The sequence below is a fragment of the Stegostoma tigrinum genome, chromosome 28 (genome assembly GCF_030684315.1).
Source record: "Stegostoma tigrinum isolate sSteTig4 chromosome 28, sSteTig4.hap1, whole genome shotgun sequence".
Classification (NCBI taxonomy): domain Eukaryota; kingdom Metazoa; phylum Chordata; class Chondrichthyes; order Orectolobiformes; family Stegostomatidae; genus Stegostoma; species Stegostoma tigrinum.
The window spans coordinates 13,251,896-13,270,710 of record NC_081381.1 but is presented as its reverse complement, the minus strand read 5'-3'; the positions used below and the strand labels follow the sequence as shown (position 1 = coordinate 13,270,710).

At 43.3% G+C, this 18,815-nt stretch overlaps 1 protein-coding gene across 3 annotated transcripts in view; it reads right to left on the bottom strand.

Moving 5' to 3' along the window:
* The window catches only part of casz1 (castor zinc finger 1), a 128,061-nt gene that overhangs the window by 44,490 nt on the left and 64,756 nt on the right, over nt 1-18,815 (bottom strand). For 2 of the 3 annotated variants that reach the window (XM_048561649.2, XM_048561652.2), the window contains exons 9-14: nt 17,154-17,998; nt 11,720-11,852; nt 8,569-8,632; nt 6,681-6,838; nt 5,791-5,913; nt 1,133-1,444 (exon numbers count right to left, since the gene is read on the bottom strand). In XM_048561649.2, the coding sequence (XP_048417606.2) occupies nt 1,133-1,444; nt 5,791-5,913; nt 6,681-6,838; nt 8,569-8,632; nt 11,720-11,852; nt 17,154-17,998 (1,635 nt within the window). Of the gene's footprint in view, nt 1-1,132; nt 1,445-5,790; nt 5,914-6,680; nt 6,839-8,568; nt 8,633-11,719; nt 11,856-17,153; nt 17,999-18,815 lie in introns of all 3 variants that reach the window. The other variant, XM_048561646.2, reaches the window with a different exon arrangement.

Here is an 18,815-nt window from a genome sequence, read left to right as displayed (position 1 = left end):
TAGACTGATGGGTCTGTTTCCATGCTGTATGATTCTGAATCTGTGTGGGTCAAGAACAACCGCTCTTACAGGCAGTGAGTTCCAAACTTGTACCACCCTGTGAGTGAAAATAAATTCCTCCAGTCTCCTCTAAACTTCTTGCTTCTTGTCTTAAGTCTATGCCCCCTAGTCAATGATCCCTCCACCATGGGGAAAGGTTTCTTCATGTCTTCCTATCTATGCCCCTCATAATTTTACACACCTCAATCAATTTCCTCTTGGTGTCCTCTGCTCCAAGGAAAACAACCTCAGTCAGTCCAAAAACAAAGTGCTGTAAAGGTTCAATATAGGAATTGGAAAGTCATGTTGAAAGTTGTACAGGACATTGGTGAGACAGCTTCTGTAATACTGTGTCCAGTTCCAGTCATCCAATTATAGGAAGGATATTATCAAGCTTGCGTGGGTTCAGAAGAAATTTACCAGGATGTTGCTGGGTATGGAAGGTTTGACTTATAAAAGGCTGGGACTTTTTTTCATTGGAGTGTAGGTGGTGTCTGGCAGTATGTGGAGAGAAATCAGTGTTCCAGTTTTGCATCTAGTAACCCTTCTTCAGACCCTTCTTACTTCTGAAGGGTCGCCAGACCAAAAAAAGTTAACTCTGATTTCTCTCCACATCTGCAGCAAGACCTGCTGAGTTTTTCCAACAATTCCTTGCTTTTTTTGGGTTTCGGATCTCCTTCAACCCAGTCTCTTTTGTCTTATTTCCCACTGACATTTTGGGTGGGATTTTTGAAAATTACTTTGAAAAGGACAAAATATGTGCTCCTAAGATGCTGCTTGGCCTGCTGTGTTTATCCAGCCCCACACCTTGTTATCACAGTTTCTCCAGAACCTGCAATTCCTACTATCTCTGGGGTTTTTTTCCTATATAGGGGCAAATTATTGCAGATGCTGGAATCTGTACCGAAAACAAAAAAAAAGCTGGAAATCACAGCGAGTCAGGCAGCATCCGTGGATAGTAAACAAGCTGATGTATTTCATCGAGACGGCTATTCAGCAGAGTAGTGTTTTTTTAAACGCGGCGAGCTCCCTTTTCTTACCCCACCCCCCCAAAGGCACAGTGGACCAGGCCCCAGGCCAGGCTCACACTCACTTCTCTTGAAACTGGAGGAAGCCCGGTTTGACCTGAGGCTTGGCGTTCTCTAGGGATGTGGTTGCCAAGGGGGAGGTTGCGGGCAGCTGCGGAATGGAGGCGGCCAGCTGTTTCCAGGCGAGCAGCGTCGGGGCGGCCGTGACGACGGCGGGGCCCGCGCTGGAGGCCAACATGGCGGCGGCAGTTACCATGGCGACGGAGGAGAAGGCCGCGGTCCCGGCCCTGGTCGCTCGGATCCCGACGGGAATCGTGGTCGGCAGGGAAGGCTCCGACTTCACTTTCACCGCCCCGCCGTCTGCCCGAAAGTGGAAGCTGCAGAAACAAGGAGGAGACGCCGTGAGTCACACCGCGAGGCAACCGTTACTGTAGATCGTGCCAGCCCTTAACGGCCAGACTGTGGTAAATTTCAAATTATAACGAACTTTTAAAAAATAAGTTATGAAGAGTCTTTGAACTTAAACATTAACTCTGTTTCTCTCCCCACAGATGCTGACAGACCTGTTGAGTTTCTGTGGAGACAGAAACAATTACATTGAGTTCGGTGACTCTTCAGAACGAAACTAAAACAAGTGCAGATGTTGGAGATCTAAAACAAAACAGAAACAAAAACCTCACTGAACTCAACATTAACTCTGTATCTCTCACCACAGAAACTCAGCAAGTCTGTGGTGGAAGAAATAGAAAAAATCATTTCAGATCCAGTGGCTCTTAGGAGGGGTCTTTGTTTCTGATCTGCAGTTGTTTTATTTTAGTTCCGAAGAGTCACTGCCCTCAACATAACTGTTTCTCTCTCCACAGATCCTGCCAGACCAGCTGAAGTTCCTGAACTATTTCTCAGTTTGTTTCAGATCTCCAGCATCCGCAGTTGTTTGTTTTTTTTCCCGGTAAATAGCATAAATTGATGGAGAAACTCAGCAGGTCTGGCAGCATCAGTGAGGAAAGAAAGTTAACATTTAGGGTCCAGTGACCCTTAGAAGGGGTTTTTGTTATTTTAAACCTACAGCATCTGCAGTTTTAGCTCTGAAGGGTAACTGGACTTTGAACATTAACTCTTGTTTCTCTCTCCAGAGATGTTTTTATTTGTTTCTCATTTTCAGCATCTGCAGTTCTTAAATGTTTAGAGCAATTCAAGGCTCTGAACGTTTATTTCCCTCAAGTGCCCATCCAAATTCCTTTTGAAATCATCGTCTCATTGGCAGTGATACCATTTAGATAAGGTTTTCCACACATTCCCCTCCTTGCATCTCCTGCCCAAAATGCTAAATCTTTCTCCCCCTTGTCTTTGTACCATCAGCAACAGGGACTGGTTCTTTTTAGCCTTGTCACCTCAATTAAATTTTCCCCTCAACCTCCTTTTCTCCGAGGAGAACAACTTCTCTGACCTAATCTTTCTTTTATTCTTTCATGGGATGTGCGCATCACTGCCTGAGCCAATATTTATTGCCCTTTGAGAAGTTGGTGACGATCTGTTTCTTGAACCAATGCCATCCTTGTATAGTCAATGGACAAAATGCTTTTAGGGAGGGAATTGCAGGATTTTGACCCATGGATACTGAAGGAAAGATGATGTAAGTCCAAGTTAGGATGGTGAGTGGCTTTGAGGGGAACTTACAAGTGGTGATGCTCCTATGTATCTGCTGCCCTTGACCTTCTAGATGGAACTGGGTTGTGGGTTTAGAACGTGCTGTCTAAGAAGACTTATTTCTGTAGTCCATCTTGTACATAGTAGACATTGCTGTTACTGAGTGGCATTGATGGAGGGAGTGGATGCTTGTGCATGTGGTACCAAATCTAGCAGACTGTTCTGTTCTTGGATTGTGTCAAGCTTTATGAGTGTTGTTGGGGCTGCATTCATCCAGGAAAGCGGGGAGTATTCCATCACACACCTGACTTGTACCTTGTAGATGGTGCACAGGCTTTGGGGAGTCAGGAGGTGAGTTACTTGATTCAGGATTGATAGCCTCTGACCTGCTCTTGTAGCGATGGTATTTACATCATGAGTCCAGTTTAGTTTCTGCTGAATAAAATCCACTGCCCTGGAACCACTTTGATAAATCTCCCACTGCATTCTTTCAAGGACCCTCAAATCACTCCTAAAGTGTAGTGTCTACTGTCTGATGTTTTAGCTGAGCCCTTAGCCTGTTTCAGATATAGCAGACTCAACTAGAGAAATGTTACATCTTCACCTCAATGATAATTAGCACAAGTAATTTTAAGATTTTAATCCTGGGCAGTGTCACAGCAATGGACAAACCAGATTCACTTCAAATCCCTCGCAATCTTCGGGTTCATTTCAGGGTTTAGAAAAGATTTACAAGCATGTTGCCAGAGTTGGAGGGTTTGTGCTGTAGGGCGAGGCTGAATAGGCTGGGGCTATCGTCCCTGGAGAGTTGGAGGCTAAGGGTGACCTTCTGGAGGTTTATAAAATCATGAGGGATATGAATAGCCAATGTCTTTTCCCTGGGGTGGGTAGTCCAGAACTAGAGGGCATAGATTTAAGGTGAGAGGAGAAAGATTAAAATGGTCCTAAGGGGCAATTTTATCACGCAGAGGGTAGTGTGTGTTTAGAACAAGCTGTCAGAGGAAGTGGTGAAGCCTGGTACAATTACAGCATTTAAAAGGCATCTGGATGGGTACATGAATAGGAAGGGTTTACAGGGATATGGGCCAAATGCTGAAAAATGGGACTAGATTAATTTAGAATATCTGGTCAGCTTGGACGAGTTGGACCGAAGGGTCTGTTTCCATGCTGTATATCTCTAATGACTCAATCCTAATATAAGAACTAGTTGAGTTGCGATTATTTTTTGTTCCCAAAAGAAGCCCGTGCTACTTTCATTTTATAAGGTTGTGTTTCATTTGGACTGTTTGCCTATTAAAAGGGTCTTCACCACCCTGCTTGATCTCTGTTAAATCCATCAGTCCCACACTTTGTTCCAACCGCAAATCTCAGAGATTTCTCACAAATTGCAGCCTCTTCATGTGATGTCATCAAAGTAATTGGACCTTGAATAACCTCTGCTTTTTTTTAATCTGCATAAATTATTTAAATAATAACTGATCTAAATTAGAATCATGCCTGGGTCAAAACAAGGTTATTTGGCACTTCATAAATATAAACAGCATCAAATTAAAGGGGCTGAGGCCTCAGGTAGAGTGCATTGGAGCAGCCTTCACTTTATTGATAAGGAACAGAATATTCAATAATGTGATCAGTTACTAAAAATTTTAATTAAAGAGAAAACTGCCAGGCACAGCTTCGAGAGGGTCAGGGAAGATAAGGGAGGCCTTCGCCATGATTTTTTTTTCCTGCTTCTGTTTCTTGTTCACTGCTCTGTGGGTAATCGAGGGAGAAGTTTTGCCCAATTATTGGCACTGCACCAGATTTTGTTTTAAACAGGCACTTGGTAGAATAGAACCTGGCTGAAAAGACAGAGATAACAAAGTGCGGAGCTGGATGAACGCAGCAGGCCAAGCAGCATCTTAGGAGCACAAAAGCTGACGTTTCGGGCCTAGACCCTTCATCAGAAAAGGGGGGTGGGGAGAGGATTCTGAAATAAATAGGGAGAGAGGGGGAGACGGACTGAAGATGAATGTTCTTGGAGATTTTCAACTTGCACCCGTTGGGCCAATTTGCAAGAATACTAAATTTCAAACAATCTCAACAATTTATTCCACAGTAGAAAAAGAAACTGATTGGCTGACATGTAAATTTGAAAGTTGCCCTGAGGAATGGAAGATTAAAATTTTTTGCAAATATATGTCTGTTTTCGGAAAGATTATATTTATCTCACATATACCAAGAGCTACCTTTTGACAATCTGCCAGAAAACACATTGAGGGAGAAAGTGATTCTATTATCCTGGACCCACCCCAATTTGCATTCTAAGCAATGGATTTTGGGGTGAATTTCAGTAGGAGGTAGCCTGTACCCAATCCCACCTGCAATCTAGCAAGCATATAATGTCTGAGGAGCCAAGACTACTTTCAAACCTCTTGAATGTGCTAATCAGAAGCCTGCAGTTCACTGTTGTAAAGGTCCATTGCATGTACTTTATTCCAACTGCTTTGTGTAGACCATGTTGTGACTCTGCCTGGCAGTTGATCTGCTGCACACACAGAATCAGTTAGTTTGCTGTACTGTCTACTTCATAACTTGTAATGTATATTACTGTTTTAAATAAACTAACCCACAGAATTAATCAAACCCTTATGAATCCCTTTTTAGATCACTAACACATCATGTAGTGTCCCGGATTTTTGTCTCCCTCCCCTCCCTGGGATTTTTTGGAGGTGACTGACTTTGTCAAGTCTCCTGAGGTAGCTGCCTGGTTTCCTGTAGGTAAGCCAATTTTCAGCGAGTTCCATCGGGTCAGATTTGGAGGTTCATCGCAAATGGGTCACTCACATTGCACTCAGGACCATGGTTTCCTTAGTTTGTAACAACAAAGGTTCATTAGAATTATATGTTCACTGCCATCAGCACTGATTGCCATTTACTGATTCACTGGTTATACATACTTGACACATATGATCATTTAAAGTTGGCAGATATGGAAATTTGTACTTGGTGTACGTCACCATTTATACTTGGCAGATAATGAACATATGTACTTGGCAGATATGCATATGTACTCGGTGGACGTATAGACACTTACTTGGCGTGCTTAACAGCTCCATCCAAGGTACTGAAAAGGGCACCACAATCTTCTACTGCACAATGGAAATGGGTTTTGTGAAGGAAGTCACACTGGGTTTCACAGTAATCTTCGGTGGTAAATCTACAAATGAGACATAACAAATTGTCAGGGAATTGTTGGCACTGCCTCAATATTTAGTTTCTGCATGAATGATGTACACATTGCTGGTACAGTTGAGGAGCTCATATCTCTGTGGCACACCATACCTGATACATAGAGACATATCCATGCAAAAACACAGAGAGATGCTCCCACAGGGACACAAACACAGCAACAAACTCAAAGACATGAATGCTCACTAAACTTTCTCACTCTCTCTCACACACACACACACACACATACACACATACACACATACACACACACACACATATACACACACACACACACACACACATACTCACACACACACACACACACACACACACACACTCTCTCTCTCTCTCTCTCTCTCTCTCACACACACACACACACACACACACACACACACACACACACACACACGTAGATCTGCACTTTTGACTTATCACTAGACAACAATCAAGACCTGGAATTTTGATTCCTTTCCTTCTGCCACATTCACACACAAATTATAACACTGTGTGTGTGTATGGGCTGAGTGAGACAAACACAATGTGTACTTAAATCAGAGTCGGGGTTTTGTTAGGAGTCTGCTTCAGGAAATGGTCTAAATTGACCCACCATAATAACAAAGTGTGGAGCTGGATGGCCAGCTCCACACTTTGTTATCTCGGATTCTCCAGCATCTGCAGTTCCCATTATCTCTGATATAATATGACCCACCAAGCCACTGAGTGAGCTGTAGCAAGTAGAAGTGAAACCTTTACCTGCGCAGATATTTCTCCCAGAATTCCTGTCGTTTCTCTTGTCTCTGTGGGGTTAAAGCTTTATTCATGTAGGGCATCTGTTCTGCATCAGACTGTGCACAGTCCGGTTCTGTCTTGAGGTTCAGCAAATTGCTCAGTCCGCTGCTGTTTTGGGACATCTAGCAATAGAAATATAAGACTTTTTATAATAATTCAACAAACATCAAATTCCAAAGCGAGACTAAGCATAAGTCAGGCAGTGAGTGGTTAAGAGACAAAAGAACAGCGGATGCTGTAAATCAGGAACAAAAACAAAGTTGCTGGAAAAGCTCAGCAGGTCTGGCAGCATCTGTGAAGGAAAAAACAGAGTTAACATTTGGGTCCAGTGACTCTTAGTCAGAATTGATTGTGAAGCGATTGGTTAAGGTCTGGAATGAGCTACCTGAGACTCTGGTGGATGCAGCTTCAATTGAGGCTTTCAATGGGGGATTAGGCTGTTGTCTGAAAGGGAAGAATGGGAAGGGTTATGCAGGAGAAAGTGGGCTATGAAGTGAATTGAATTGCCCATTCAGATACCTGGCATAGATATAATGGGCCGAAAGGAGTCATTCTGCATTGTAACAGTCCTGTGACAATAACAATTTTGGTATGCACCCTCTTCCCCTTCCAGACACAAGATGGGACATCCTAAACTTTGGCCTGTAGCCTCTCAGTGATTTGCTGTCGACTGAGTTCAGGCAGCTGTTCCCTTCAGCTGATGTACTATACCTTGTGAAGACTCATGGTGTTGACCTTCTGGTCTTGGGCCCCACTTTCCACGGCCATGTCTTCTCCAAAGGTCCAGAACAATGACAACAACTGCTTGTATTTATACAACACCTTTGATATACTACATCTCAAGATTACAATTCATTTCACAGAAGCACCATGAAGAAAATCAAACACCAAACCACTGAAGACATTATCTGAACAGTACTCCAGCTGTGGCCTAACAAACGCTAAACACAGTTCCATCATAACCACCTTGCTCTTGTATTCTATGTCTTGACTAATGACTGCAACTATCCAACATACCTTTCAACCATCTTATCTACCTGTCCTGCTGCTTTCTATGGACATACATACTAAGGTCTCAATGATCTTCTTTACTTCCGAGGTTCGTACTATTCAATGCCCTTGCCTTGTTAGCTGTCCCAAAATGTACCACCACACACTTCTTAGGGTGAAACTGCATTTGCTGCTGCTCAGTTCATCTGACCAGCCAGTCTATAGTGTAGCTGGGCAAATCATAGAAGGGCAAGCTGCCAGAATCAAGGAGCACAGATATCTTGAAAGGTAGTCGTGGAGGTTGGAGATTACAGAGAGAGGGTGGAGACAGCCCTTGGTGGGATTTGAAAATAAAGAGGAGAATAATAACATCAAAATTTTGTTTCAGTGGGAGCCACTGTCAGTCAGTGAGAGGGGAACGGGACTTTTAGCAACTTAAGATAGGGGCAATAAGAGCTTTTCGATGGTGGAGGCTGATGGGCTGTTGGTTTCAGTATTGAACGTGCTAAACGGTAGAACATTTGTAAATTAGCTTGTTTCATCAATGGACAAAACCATTCCCTGGCCACCCAGCAAGCAGCTGAAATGTAACACGTAGTGTTTTGCAGCTGTTACATGTGCCTCAGTCTATAACCCACAGAACTTCACAATATAGCAGCACACACTACTCCATTTAATTGCATTAATTTATCTGTGGATGACGAGTTGAAGTGTGCTGCACATGATTAGTGGCTTTAAAATATGAATGCTTTTGACACCACAAGCTTCGAAACTGGTGTTGGAATAACAGAAAAACAAACAAGAATACCATCTGCAGCCTGCTAATTTAACTCTGGGTATAAATGCTGATAGTAACTCTTACCTTATTGAGAAATGAGGATAACAGGGATGCCTGTCCCGAATCGACATGTCCATTGGATTCCGTGCTGCAGGAACAAGGAACAGTAATTACTTTAATTTCTCTCCGACTTTCGAGACTTGATGGTGCAGTATAGTGTGTACTTTGTAGTTATCACACAGTGTGATAATCGAAACACCAGCTACAATTTCATTACAGTCTACTTGACCCAACCTAAACTGTTTATGCCTCAGCTTTTAAGCTGAAGTATAGTGAATATGTTGTCAAATACCTGGTTACATGATACTGTCATCCAGTGAGGTCATGTTCTAAACGGTGATTGGGGGTAGACAGTAAAGGCTGGCATCTTGCCAATGCTGCTCATATGGCATAAGGGACTACAAAATAAATCAACTGTCCAAAATAAGGACAACAGAATTGCAGGCAACATTCAGAATCCTATAGGGAATTTTCAGCATCAACCATCAAACCAAATAGTTGCTTCTTTAAGATGATCTTTTGGGTGTTTCTCTGCCTTGTCATCAATTTGTCGTCATCACCAGGTCCCCATCAAAAATATGTTGACTGACTGGCCTGTTTCTATATCTCACAATATTTCAGGGCCTAACCCATATCAGGAGCCTCACTCACCTCAATGTTCATAAATGGAAATAGTGACAATGTAAGCTCCAAAAGACTGTAAGACGTAGGAGCAGGAGTCGGCTATTCAGCCCAAAGATTTGCTTCGCCATTCAATGAGGTCATGGCTGATCTGATAATCCTCAATTTCACTTGCCTGCCTTTCCCCATAACTCTAGATCAACTTCTTGTTTAAAAATTTGTATATCTTTACCTTGAATATACTTAACGAAACAGCTTCTCTGGCCCCTTGCGGTAAAGAATTCCTTGGATTCATTTTTCTCCTCTTCTCTATCTTAAAAATACACCCGCTTAATCTAAGATTGTGTGCTCTGCTCCTAGACTCTCCCACATGGGGGAACAGCATCTTCATGTCTACCCTTAAGAATCTTGTAAGTTTCAACTATGTCATCTCTCATTCTTCTGAACTGCAATGAACACAACCTCTTCAGCTTCTCTACATATAAAAATCCCTTCATATCTGGAATCAGTTTATTTTTCTTTGAACTGTACATAATGACAATTATGGATGGACAACCAGAGCTAGTGATGCACGCATCCCACAAACAATTTAGAATAAACACATCCATTTTGGAAATCCTGGGTCAACAGAGTGAGGTTAAAGATCTGGTAGAGAAGGTCTATAGACTTCCTTTGCTCTCCTTCTGTCACTTACTATTCCTCGGGCACATTGATGAGCAGAAACAGCCAGTAGAGTTGTACAGAGACTCCCTCAGAAGGTGAGAGAGTCTGAAAAGGAGTCATTTCACACCATTCTTAACTAATTTTGTGCATTATTGGCAATAAAGTCATAGCAATTTCTTATTTAATATCGTGAAACATACCGGCCCACTTGCCAGTTCAAACCTCTGACACTAAGGCAAAGGATGAGACTTAGGTGAAGAATCATATTGTTTCCCATCCCTATTTGCAATGTGAAATTGGCAGCAAATGCTAGCACAGACAACAAAGCCTACATCCCCTGAATGAATTAATAAAAACTGCTTTAAGGAACTTCTTAATTAAGGAGAGATGGAGAGAGAGTTTGGAAAGGTTTAGGTAGCGAATTCCCAAACTTAGGATCCAGAGAGTTAAGTTCATTGCTTGGGGAAAGGGAGTAAGGAATGTATAAGTGGGATTGGAGGATTGTTGAGATCTCAAATAGTTGTAGAGCTGGAGAAGTGAGGGATTAAGTTCAGTGTGCAGACAGACAGGTTTTCACTATGAGCAGAATACTAACTGGTGCTCCTGAGATGTACATTTTTGGGGCCTTCTGTCTTGTTTTCTGAGATTTTGTTCTCCAAATGTGTCAATTTTAACAGATATCTAGGAGCAAATTTATTGCCAGCGTGCTCCTCCCCAACCCCACCACAGGAAGGGAGGTCAGGCAAAACTGACATGAGAATGGTTGCACTGGAGCTGCCAAAGTAAGAACCATCTGAGCTTGGGGCCACCACAGCAGGAACCAGAGATCAGGTTAACATGCAGCCCAGCTTCCTGATAGAATTCACCTGGAGTCAGGAGGAATAGTGACTGTGACATTTCTGTGCAGCAGAGATAGCAAGGACAGAGATGGCTTGTCAATCACGCAGGGCTTTGTTTCGGGGTAAAAGATGATCTCTGTACCAGGTCCAAATGGAGCATCAGCTGGCGGTAGGGGAGTGGTAGTGAGGTAGTCAGTTCTGGTTTGCCATTCTGGAGAACTGTTGATCACCAGGCTGGCAATGGACTATATTTCAAAAAGAGATCAAACCTCAATTAACCAAAAGATGGAAAGATTTTGCAGAAGTTGTAATAAATGGGAACAGCGGATGTTTTGGGGGGTTGGGGTGTGGTGGTGGTCTTTAAATGTGGTGTAGGTAGTTGATTAAGTGTATTTGTCTGGTTTTATATGTGAAGAACTGAGATTACCAGCTGCAGGTATGTCAGGACAGCCTCACAGAGCTTGTGCCCTCTCCTCATTACCCGGTTTCATCATAAAATTCCTACAGAACAAAAAGAGGGCATTCGGCTCAATAAGTCTGCACCAATCCTGCAAAGATCATCCCACACAGACCCAGCCCCTTACCTATCTCCGTAACTCTGCATTTACCATGGCTAATCTACCTAGCCTATACATCCCTGGACACTACAGATAATTTAGCACGGCCAATCCACCTAACCTGCACATCTTTGGACTGTGGGAGGAAACTGAAACATCCAGAGAAACCCACACAGGAACAGGGAGAATGTGTAAACTCCACATAGGCATCACTTGAAGGTGGAGTCCATAAATGTGGAGCTGGAAAAGCATAGCCAATCAAACAGCATCCAAGGAACAGGAAAGTTGAGCCGAAACATTGCCTTTCCTACTCCTTGCTTCCAGCACCTGCAGTCCGACTATGCCCAAATCACCTGAGGCTGGAATCGATCTCAAGTCCCTGGCACTGTGAGGCAGCACTGCTAACCACTGAGCCCTGATGGCATCCATTTTGGTTAGGACTGAAGTAATAAATTGACTTTTATACTGGAGCAGTCAGTGCAGCCAGGTACCTACCTGTGCTCTTTCAAGCTGAGATCAAGGCTCTGATTCTGTGTTGAATCTTGAGATTGAGTCTTGGTGATGTCACTTGGCTCTTGCTTGAGTGGGGCCAGATTGAACTGGTTCAACTGCGTTTGCTGCTCATTTCCTGCTATGACAAAATGCAGAGAACAAGTCATTGTTGGTCCCCTGTGATGAGATCAGTTCTGACTTTTGCTCAGTGACAGAACAAGTGGAGTGATAATTATTGCCAAATCACGTCAAACCATTGGGACTTTTGAGATGTCAGCGAGGAGAGAGAGGGGGAGGTGAAAAGGCTTCATTCTGCCGTTGTCATATCTGATTTGTGGCCCTGCCTCTTAACCATTCATTAAGTATCATGCTTGATGCTGAGGGACTCTGGCAGCTCCAGAGTGGGAGACAACCTTTGCCTCCTTTCAGGATGTCTACGTTTCCATGGAGACGCTTCAGCGTGCCACAGAGCATGCTCAACAGGAACATCTCCCATTCATGCCAGATCAAACTTGACAGCCAAACAGATCAGTTCAAACAGGTTTTACCCACCCCTTCCCCACCCCCCTACCCAGATGGACAGATCACATTTATGAGCAAGGTATTGACAAAGGCCAGGTGAAAAGAGAATAAATCAGCTGATAGAATTGCCTGAACCCAGCCTTATCTGAAATACCCAAGGGATTAAAATATTAATTTGGCCTCAGGCAGAAAAAAGTTTAGATTTTCTCCAAAAAAAACCTGCCCTATTTCTCAGGACGGCTATTGAAGTGAAAGGAAGCAAATTGTTCAGTGACCTATTCCCCCTCCTTCCCAACCAGCTCCCTGCATCTTACCCCACCCTACTTAGTGTGGATTTATATCTCTATACAAGTTGTAGAAGCTACCCCTGCATTGAGGAATTTTCAAACTTTCTGACTCTACCAATTCTCAAAGGCTCTGAACTTACACTATGAGACCTAAGGACGTGAAGAGTTCAATTCAGAATGTCACTGAGCAGCAGATTAACCCTAACATCTGTTTTAACCAGGAAAGGGGAAGAATTTGATAGATGAGTTCTGGTTGATCTTCATATTGTGCCAAAATCTCACCGGTCAGTGCTACGAGAGGTAGTAGGAACTGCACATGCTGGAGAACCCGAGATAACAAGGTGTAGAGCTGGATGAACACAGCAGGCCAAGCAGCATCAGAGGAGCAGGAAGGCAGAAATGAGGAAGGGTCTAGGTCCCGAAACATTAGCCGTCCTGCTCCTCTGATACTGCTTGCCCTGCTCTCTTGTTATCTAAGGTCACTGCTGTTCCGTTTTTGCCTGCTCCTCTTGATATCTAAACATCACCCACCTCATAAAATTGTTCCTCCCTTTTTGATTTTAGAAAATGAACAAGCTCACACTTGAGAATTATAAAGTCAAGGGGTTGTGAACAAAGGGTAGAGGTTGAAGGAAAAAGCAGACACTGCATTTCACTGCAGGGTATGCACAATCCAATTCCCACATAGAACAATGTGCTTAAGGAGTGAGTCTGTCACCTAGCAGGGTTACATCACCATCCTGTAATGTGCCCAAAGCTGTTACTATGGACACCACCAAATTCAGGATACTCAATAAACTGAAGCCAAAGTTGTTCGCCTACATACTAAGCTCCATAAACTTGAAGTCATCCTAAAGCTGCCACCATTGTTTCTCAGTGAGTCCCATTCACAGAGCATGACCTATTTTGGCTCCCAGTCAAACAACACCTTGATCATAAAACCCTCATCTTGATTTTGAAATCCCACCGCCCCCTCGCCATTTCACCCCCTGCTCTCTGCATTTTTCTTGAAGCCTTATAGATCTTTGTGTGCTCCTTTAATTCTAGCATCTTGAGCATATTCGTGTGCTCCTTTAATTCTAGCATCTTGAGCATCCCCAATTTTGATCACACCATCAATGGAAACTGTTTTCAGTTACCCATTCGAGGCTTGGGTATTCCTTCCCTGCACTTCCACACGTTGCCTTCCTTCTTCACCACATTCCTTATGAGCAATCTCTCTGACCAAGCTTTTGGTCACCTTGTGTAATCCATTGCCCCATTTGCTCTATACCCAGAAAGCTGAGCATGTTCCCTTTGGGTGCATAGGTACCCGGACATTACTGAGCAGGTCATAAATAGATTGCACCATTCAAAGATATCATACACTTAATGGACTGAGCACAGCAAAGAAAAAAGAAATCATTGGTGGGGAAATCGCTGACAAGCTCTGACTTACAGAGACACAAATTCCGTACAATGCAACTTTGATTAAAAAAAACACTTTCACTCTGCACCTATATTTATGTAATACAAAGCGAATCCCCAGTTATGACCTACCTTCTGAATATAATAGCTCCCAACTGATAAAACATTAACACAAGGGATTCTTACGCTGCATTAATAGTGCCACTACCTCTGAGCCAGGAGAACCAGGTTCAAATCCCATCTGCTCCAGAGGTGTATAATAACATCTCTGAGCAGGTTGATGAAAACATCTGTAAAAGTGACATGTCCCCTCTCCATCTCTCCCTACCTCTCCCTCGCCTCAGACGAACTGCATTGCCCATTCTGGGCCTTGCACGTAAGTTAATCAATTGGAGAACACGGGTAGTGGTTAATTGGTAGAAAAAAACCACGAGTGACTGGGGTTAAGAAATTTGTTCACTTGTGTATAAGAACACTTCTGAATACAATAGAAAATAACGTAAAATTTACATCAATTACTATTTTATTGTTTTTTTGTCAAAATGCCTCTATTTGCAACGTTATGTTTAAAAGTTCCTGCAAGACCAAGGCTTATCCCTTTTTTTTTGTCCACCAGTATAATACTGTCATCTATTAATCCTGAGTGTTCCCTGAAGAAGTCACCTGGGTCCCTTTTTATTAGGAGCATTCAACTGAAATTCCCACCTTCCTGTGACTGTCCCTTTAACTGGAATAGTGCAATGGCTGAACTGTTAAACAGTAGCAGATTAGAGAGGACAACAGGCATTTGTTCCATATTCCCATCTTACACAAGATGTTACTTTTGAGGAAACTTTGGTCTGGACAGAGTGTGTAGAGAGAAACTGTTTCCACTGATAACATTAAAAAGAAATGAACGGGACAAAAACAGAAATTGCTGGAGAAACTCAGAAGGTCTGGCAGCCTCTATGGAGAGAAAACAGATTTGATGTTTCAAGTCCAGTGACCCTTCTTCAGAATGACTTAGTGATTTGCAAAAGGTGCAAACACGATGGGAGGAAAAAACTTATTCACATAGCGAGTATTTAGGGTCTGGAAAGCACTGCCTGGAAATGTTGTGGAGACAGGTTCCGTTAAGGCTTTCAAGGGGAATTGGATGATTATTTGGATAGAAATAGTTTGCATGGGGGTGGGGAGAAGCTCGAATTTGTCACTAAGTAATGATGCTTGTTTGGGGAGATGATACAGACATGATGGGCGGAATGGCTTCTTTCAGTCAGTTTGAGAAACAAACTTCTGTGGGTCTTCACTTTTTTGGGGGGGTTGATCACAGACATAGAAAGTTCCATGGCTTTCTATTCGTACCTAGATTTATTCCACCCTCTGGGGTTGAACTGTTAATTCAGTTTTTAAGTGTTATGACATTACAATTACACCAGACTTACTTTATAAACAGTAACCCAGCTAATAAAAAGACTCAGAATTGAAGCCAAAATCTAAAGTGAGAGAAACTCATTTTAACTTGACCAGATATTTGAACTTTTACAGAGGAAAGAGATAGTTCAACGCAATGGTCTTCTCCATTCTGAACGAAATGGTAAACACCTGCTTCAAAGGATTTGGAGAAACAGAAAAGCAAAACATAATATACCGAGTATTATTAGAGGTAGGTTAGCATAAAACATAGGAACAGAAGAGGGCCACTCAGATTATTGAGTGTGCTCTGCCATCCAACAACATCATGGATGATCTGATGATCTTTAACTCCCTTTACCTGCCTTTGCTTCATAACCCTTGATTCCCTGACTGATTAAAAATCTGTCTGTCTCAGACTTGAATATCTTGACAGCCCTCCACAAGAAAGAATTCTGCAGATTCATGACCTTCTGAGGGTAAGTTCTTCCTCATCTCTGTCCTAAATATATGACCATTTATTCTGGGATGGTGCGCTCTGGTCCTAGACTCTCCCATGACATCTGATCGGTCATTAAGTATATTGAAGCCTGCGTCAGACAGAGTTTTAATCAGTAAAATAATCAAAGGTTGGGGGGAAAAAGGTAGGAAAGCAGATTTGAGAATTACATCATCCGTAATCTCATTGAATGATGGTCTTACTGATGGTTTTAAAAGATGTTTCTGCTCAAACTCAAATCCAGCTCCACTGATACCACTCCAGACTTCCCCCATTGACCTATCTCTTGAACATGAGAGGTTAATTCAGCTCAGTTTCTCAGTGAGTTTTGAGAAGATTTGTAGCTCAGGTTGAGGTTCTGGATGTGAGTTTGCTCGCTGAGCTGGAAGGTTAGTTTTCAGACGTTTCGTCACCATTCTAGGTAACATCATCAGTGAGCCTCCGACGAAGCGCTGGTGTTATGTCCCGCTTTCTATTTATCTGGTTAGGTTTCCTTGGGTTGGTGATGTCATTTCCTGCGTTGGTGATGTCATTTCCTGTTCTTTTTCTCAGAGGATGGTAGAATGGCTCCAAGTCAATGTGTTTGTTGATGGAATTCCGGTTGGAATGCCATGCTTCTAGGAATTCTCGTGCATGTCTCTGTTTGGCTTGTCCTAGGATGGATGTGTTGTCCCAATCAAAGTGGTGTCCTTTCTTATCTGTATGTAAGGATACGAGACCCTATAAAACCTTAAAAGACCCTATACAGACAACAAATAAAACGAACGTCATCTACAAAATACCTTGCAAGAACAGTGACAAACACTACATTGGACAAACTGGCAGGAAGCTAGCCACCAGGATACATGAACATCAACTAGCCACAAAATGACATGACCCACTATCACTCGTATCCTTACATACCGATAAGGAAGGACACCACTTTGATTGGGACAACACATCCATCCTAGCACAAGCCAAACAGAGACATGCACGAGAATTCCTAGAAGCATGGCATTCCAACCGGAATTCCATCAACAAACACATTGACTTGGAGCCAATCTACCATCCTCTGAGAAAAAGAACACAGGAAATGACATCACCAACGCAGGAAATGACATCACCAACCCAAGGAAACCTAACCAGATAAATAGAAAGCGGGACATAACACCAGCGCTTCGTTGGAGGCTCACTGATGATGTTACCTAGAATGGTGACGAAACGTCTGAAAACTAACCTTCCAGCTCAGCGAGCAAACTCACATTCAGTTTCTCAGTGTCAAGTTGGGGCTGATCTGCACTTCTGACGATGAGTGCAAAATATTAGGGTTATTCAAACCCCTATGCCTCACCTACGTCTGCTGGATTGGATGGTTTGAGAGCTGCAGCTGCAAGGCGGGCCATCATCGGGGAGATGAGCCCTTTGCTGGCCGTGATCTTCTCCATGATGGTGCTTGCAGCAGCTGGAGACAGGGGGATTGTGTTGCTGGACCCCGAGACAACTTGCGAAGGTGATTCCGTTGGCAAAGTGGGAACGCTGGAGGAGATGGTGGATATCAGGTTGGCTGCTGTCACAGGGAGGGTCATGGAGACCCTGTTGGGAATGATAGGGAAGAAGGGACCCGTATTAGAGATACCAGCATTGGAGAGTGCCAAGGCGACCGGGATGGGGCTGGCCAGCGTTTGCGGAAGTATCGTCGACACTTTGGTCACTGGGAGGACGCTGCTTGTCGGCTTGATGGCCTGGGTTGAGGAGATCTCTGTCGTGGGAGTGGGGAGGAGCATCGGTACCGAAGATTGTTGGCTTGTCGGAGACGCACTCAGACTTGAATTCTTGCTGCTTATCGCTGAGTAGTCAATCAGGTCATCATTGCTGGAGTCATCCTGTTCGTTCTCCTTGCGGCCCAGCAGCTGAGAAGCTAGGCCGAGACCTCCCGCATTCCGGATGTGGCGGCGTTCGTGTTTTCGCTTGTGCGAGGTCATCTGACTGGTGGAAGTGAATGTGAAGCCGCAGCCCACCCGGATACAGTGGAAGTGGTTCGTGGCCTTGCTGTAGACACAGCCCTCATACTTGCACTCCTCGTATTTGTAGAACTTCTTGAAGCCATCCTTGGCATAGGCATCATCCTTGATGTGGTAACTCTTGTGCTTCTCGATGTCACACTTGTTTTTGAAGGTGAAAGTACAACCAGGACGCCTGGGAAAATGGAGAGATTAATGAGCAGACTGTAATGTTCCCTACATTCCTCTTTGTCCCCCAGTGTCACATATTCATCACTGAGCACAAACCACAATGCATGCTTGCCTCAGGTTTTCTTTCCACTACAACCTAACTTAATACCAGAGGATAAAAAAAGACTTGCATTTATTTGTTTCAAACTGCTTTATGACCAGTGAAGTACTTGCAAAATGTTGTCACAATTGTAGGAAACAGGGAGCCAAACTGCACACAGCAAGCTCTGCAAACAGCAAAGTGAGAATTATCAGTTTTTTTAGTGTGTTGTTGATTGAGGGATTATTATTGGCCAAGGGATACTTTTTCTGTTCGTCTTTGAACCTGTGCAATGGAAACTTTAATGCCCACCCAAGGGGACAGAGAATACTTCAGTTTAACATCTCAGCTGAAGGACAGCACCTCTGACAATGCAGCACTCCCTCTGTAGTGCACTGCATTGGAGCATCAGCTTTGGTTTGTACATATTAGTCCTGGTGAGGGACTTGACCACTCAATTTGGGTAATGTGTTGTTTATGTTCCAAATCATATCAACTGAGAGTGCTCCATGAGAGACCTTACATCCAGACGTTTGTTACTCTTCATCCAACCTTTTCATACTGCAGTTTGCATTTACATAGCACGTTTAACATAATAAAGCATCCTAAGATTCTTATGTATCGGATTGCGTTGAATCTTGGCGAAGACTATTCAGCACAGCTGGTCTATACATGCCCTAATCTGGAAACTTGCTAAGGGTGAATAGGAGAGTCACAGCTGTCACTCTTTGTACATATTGGG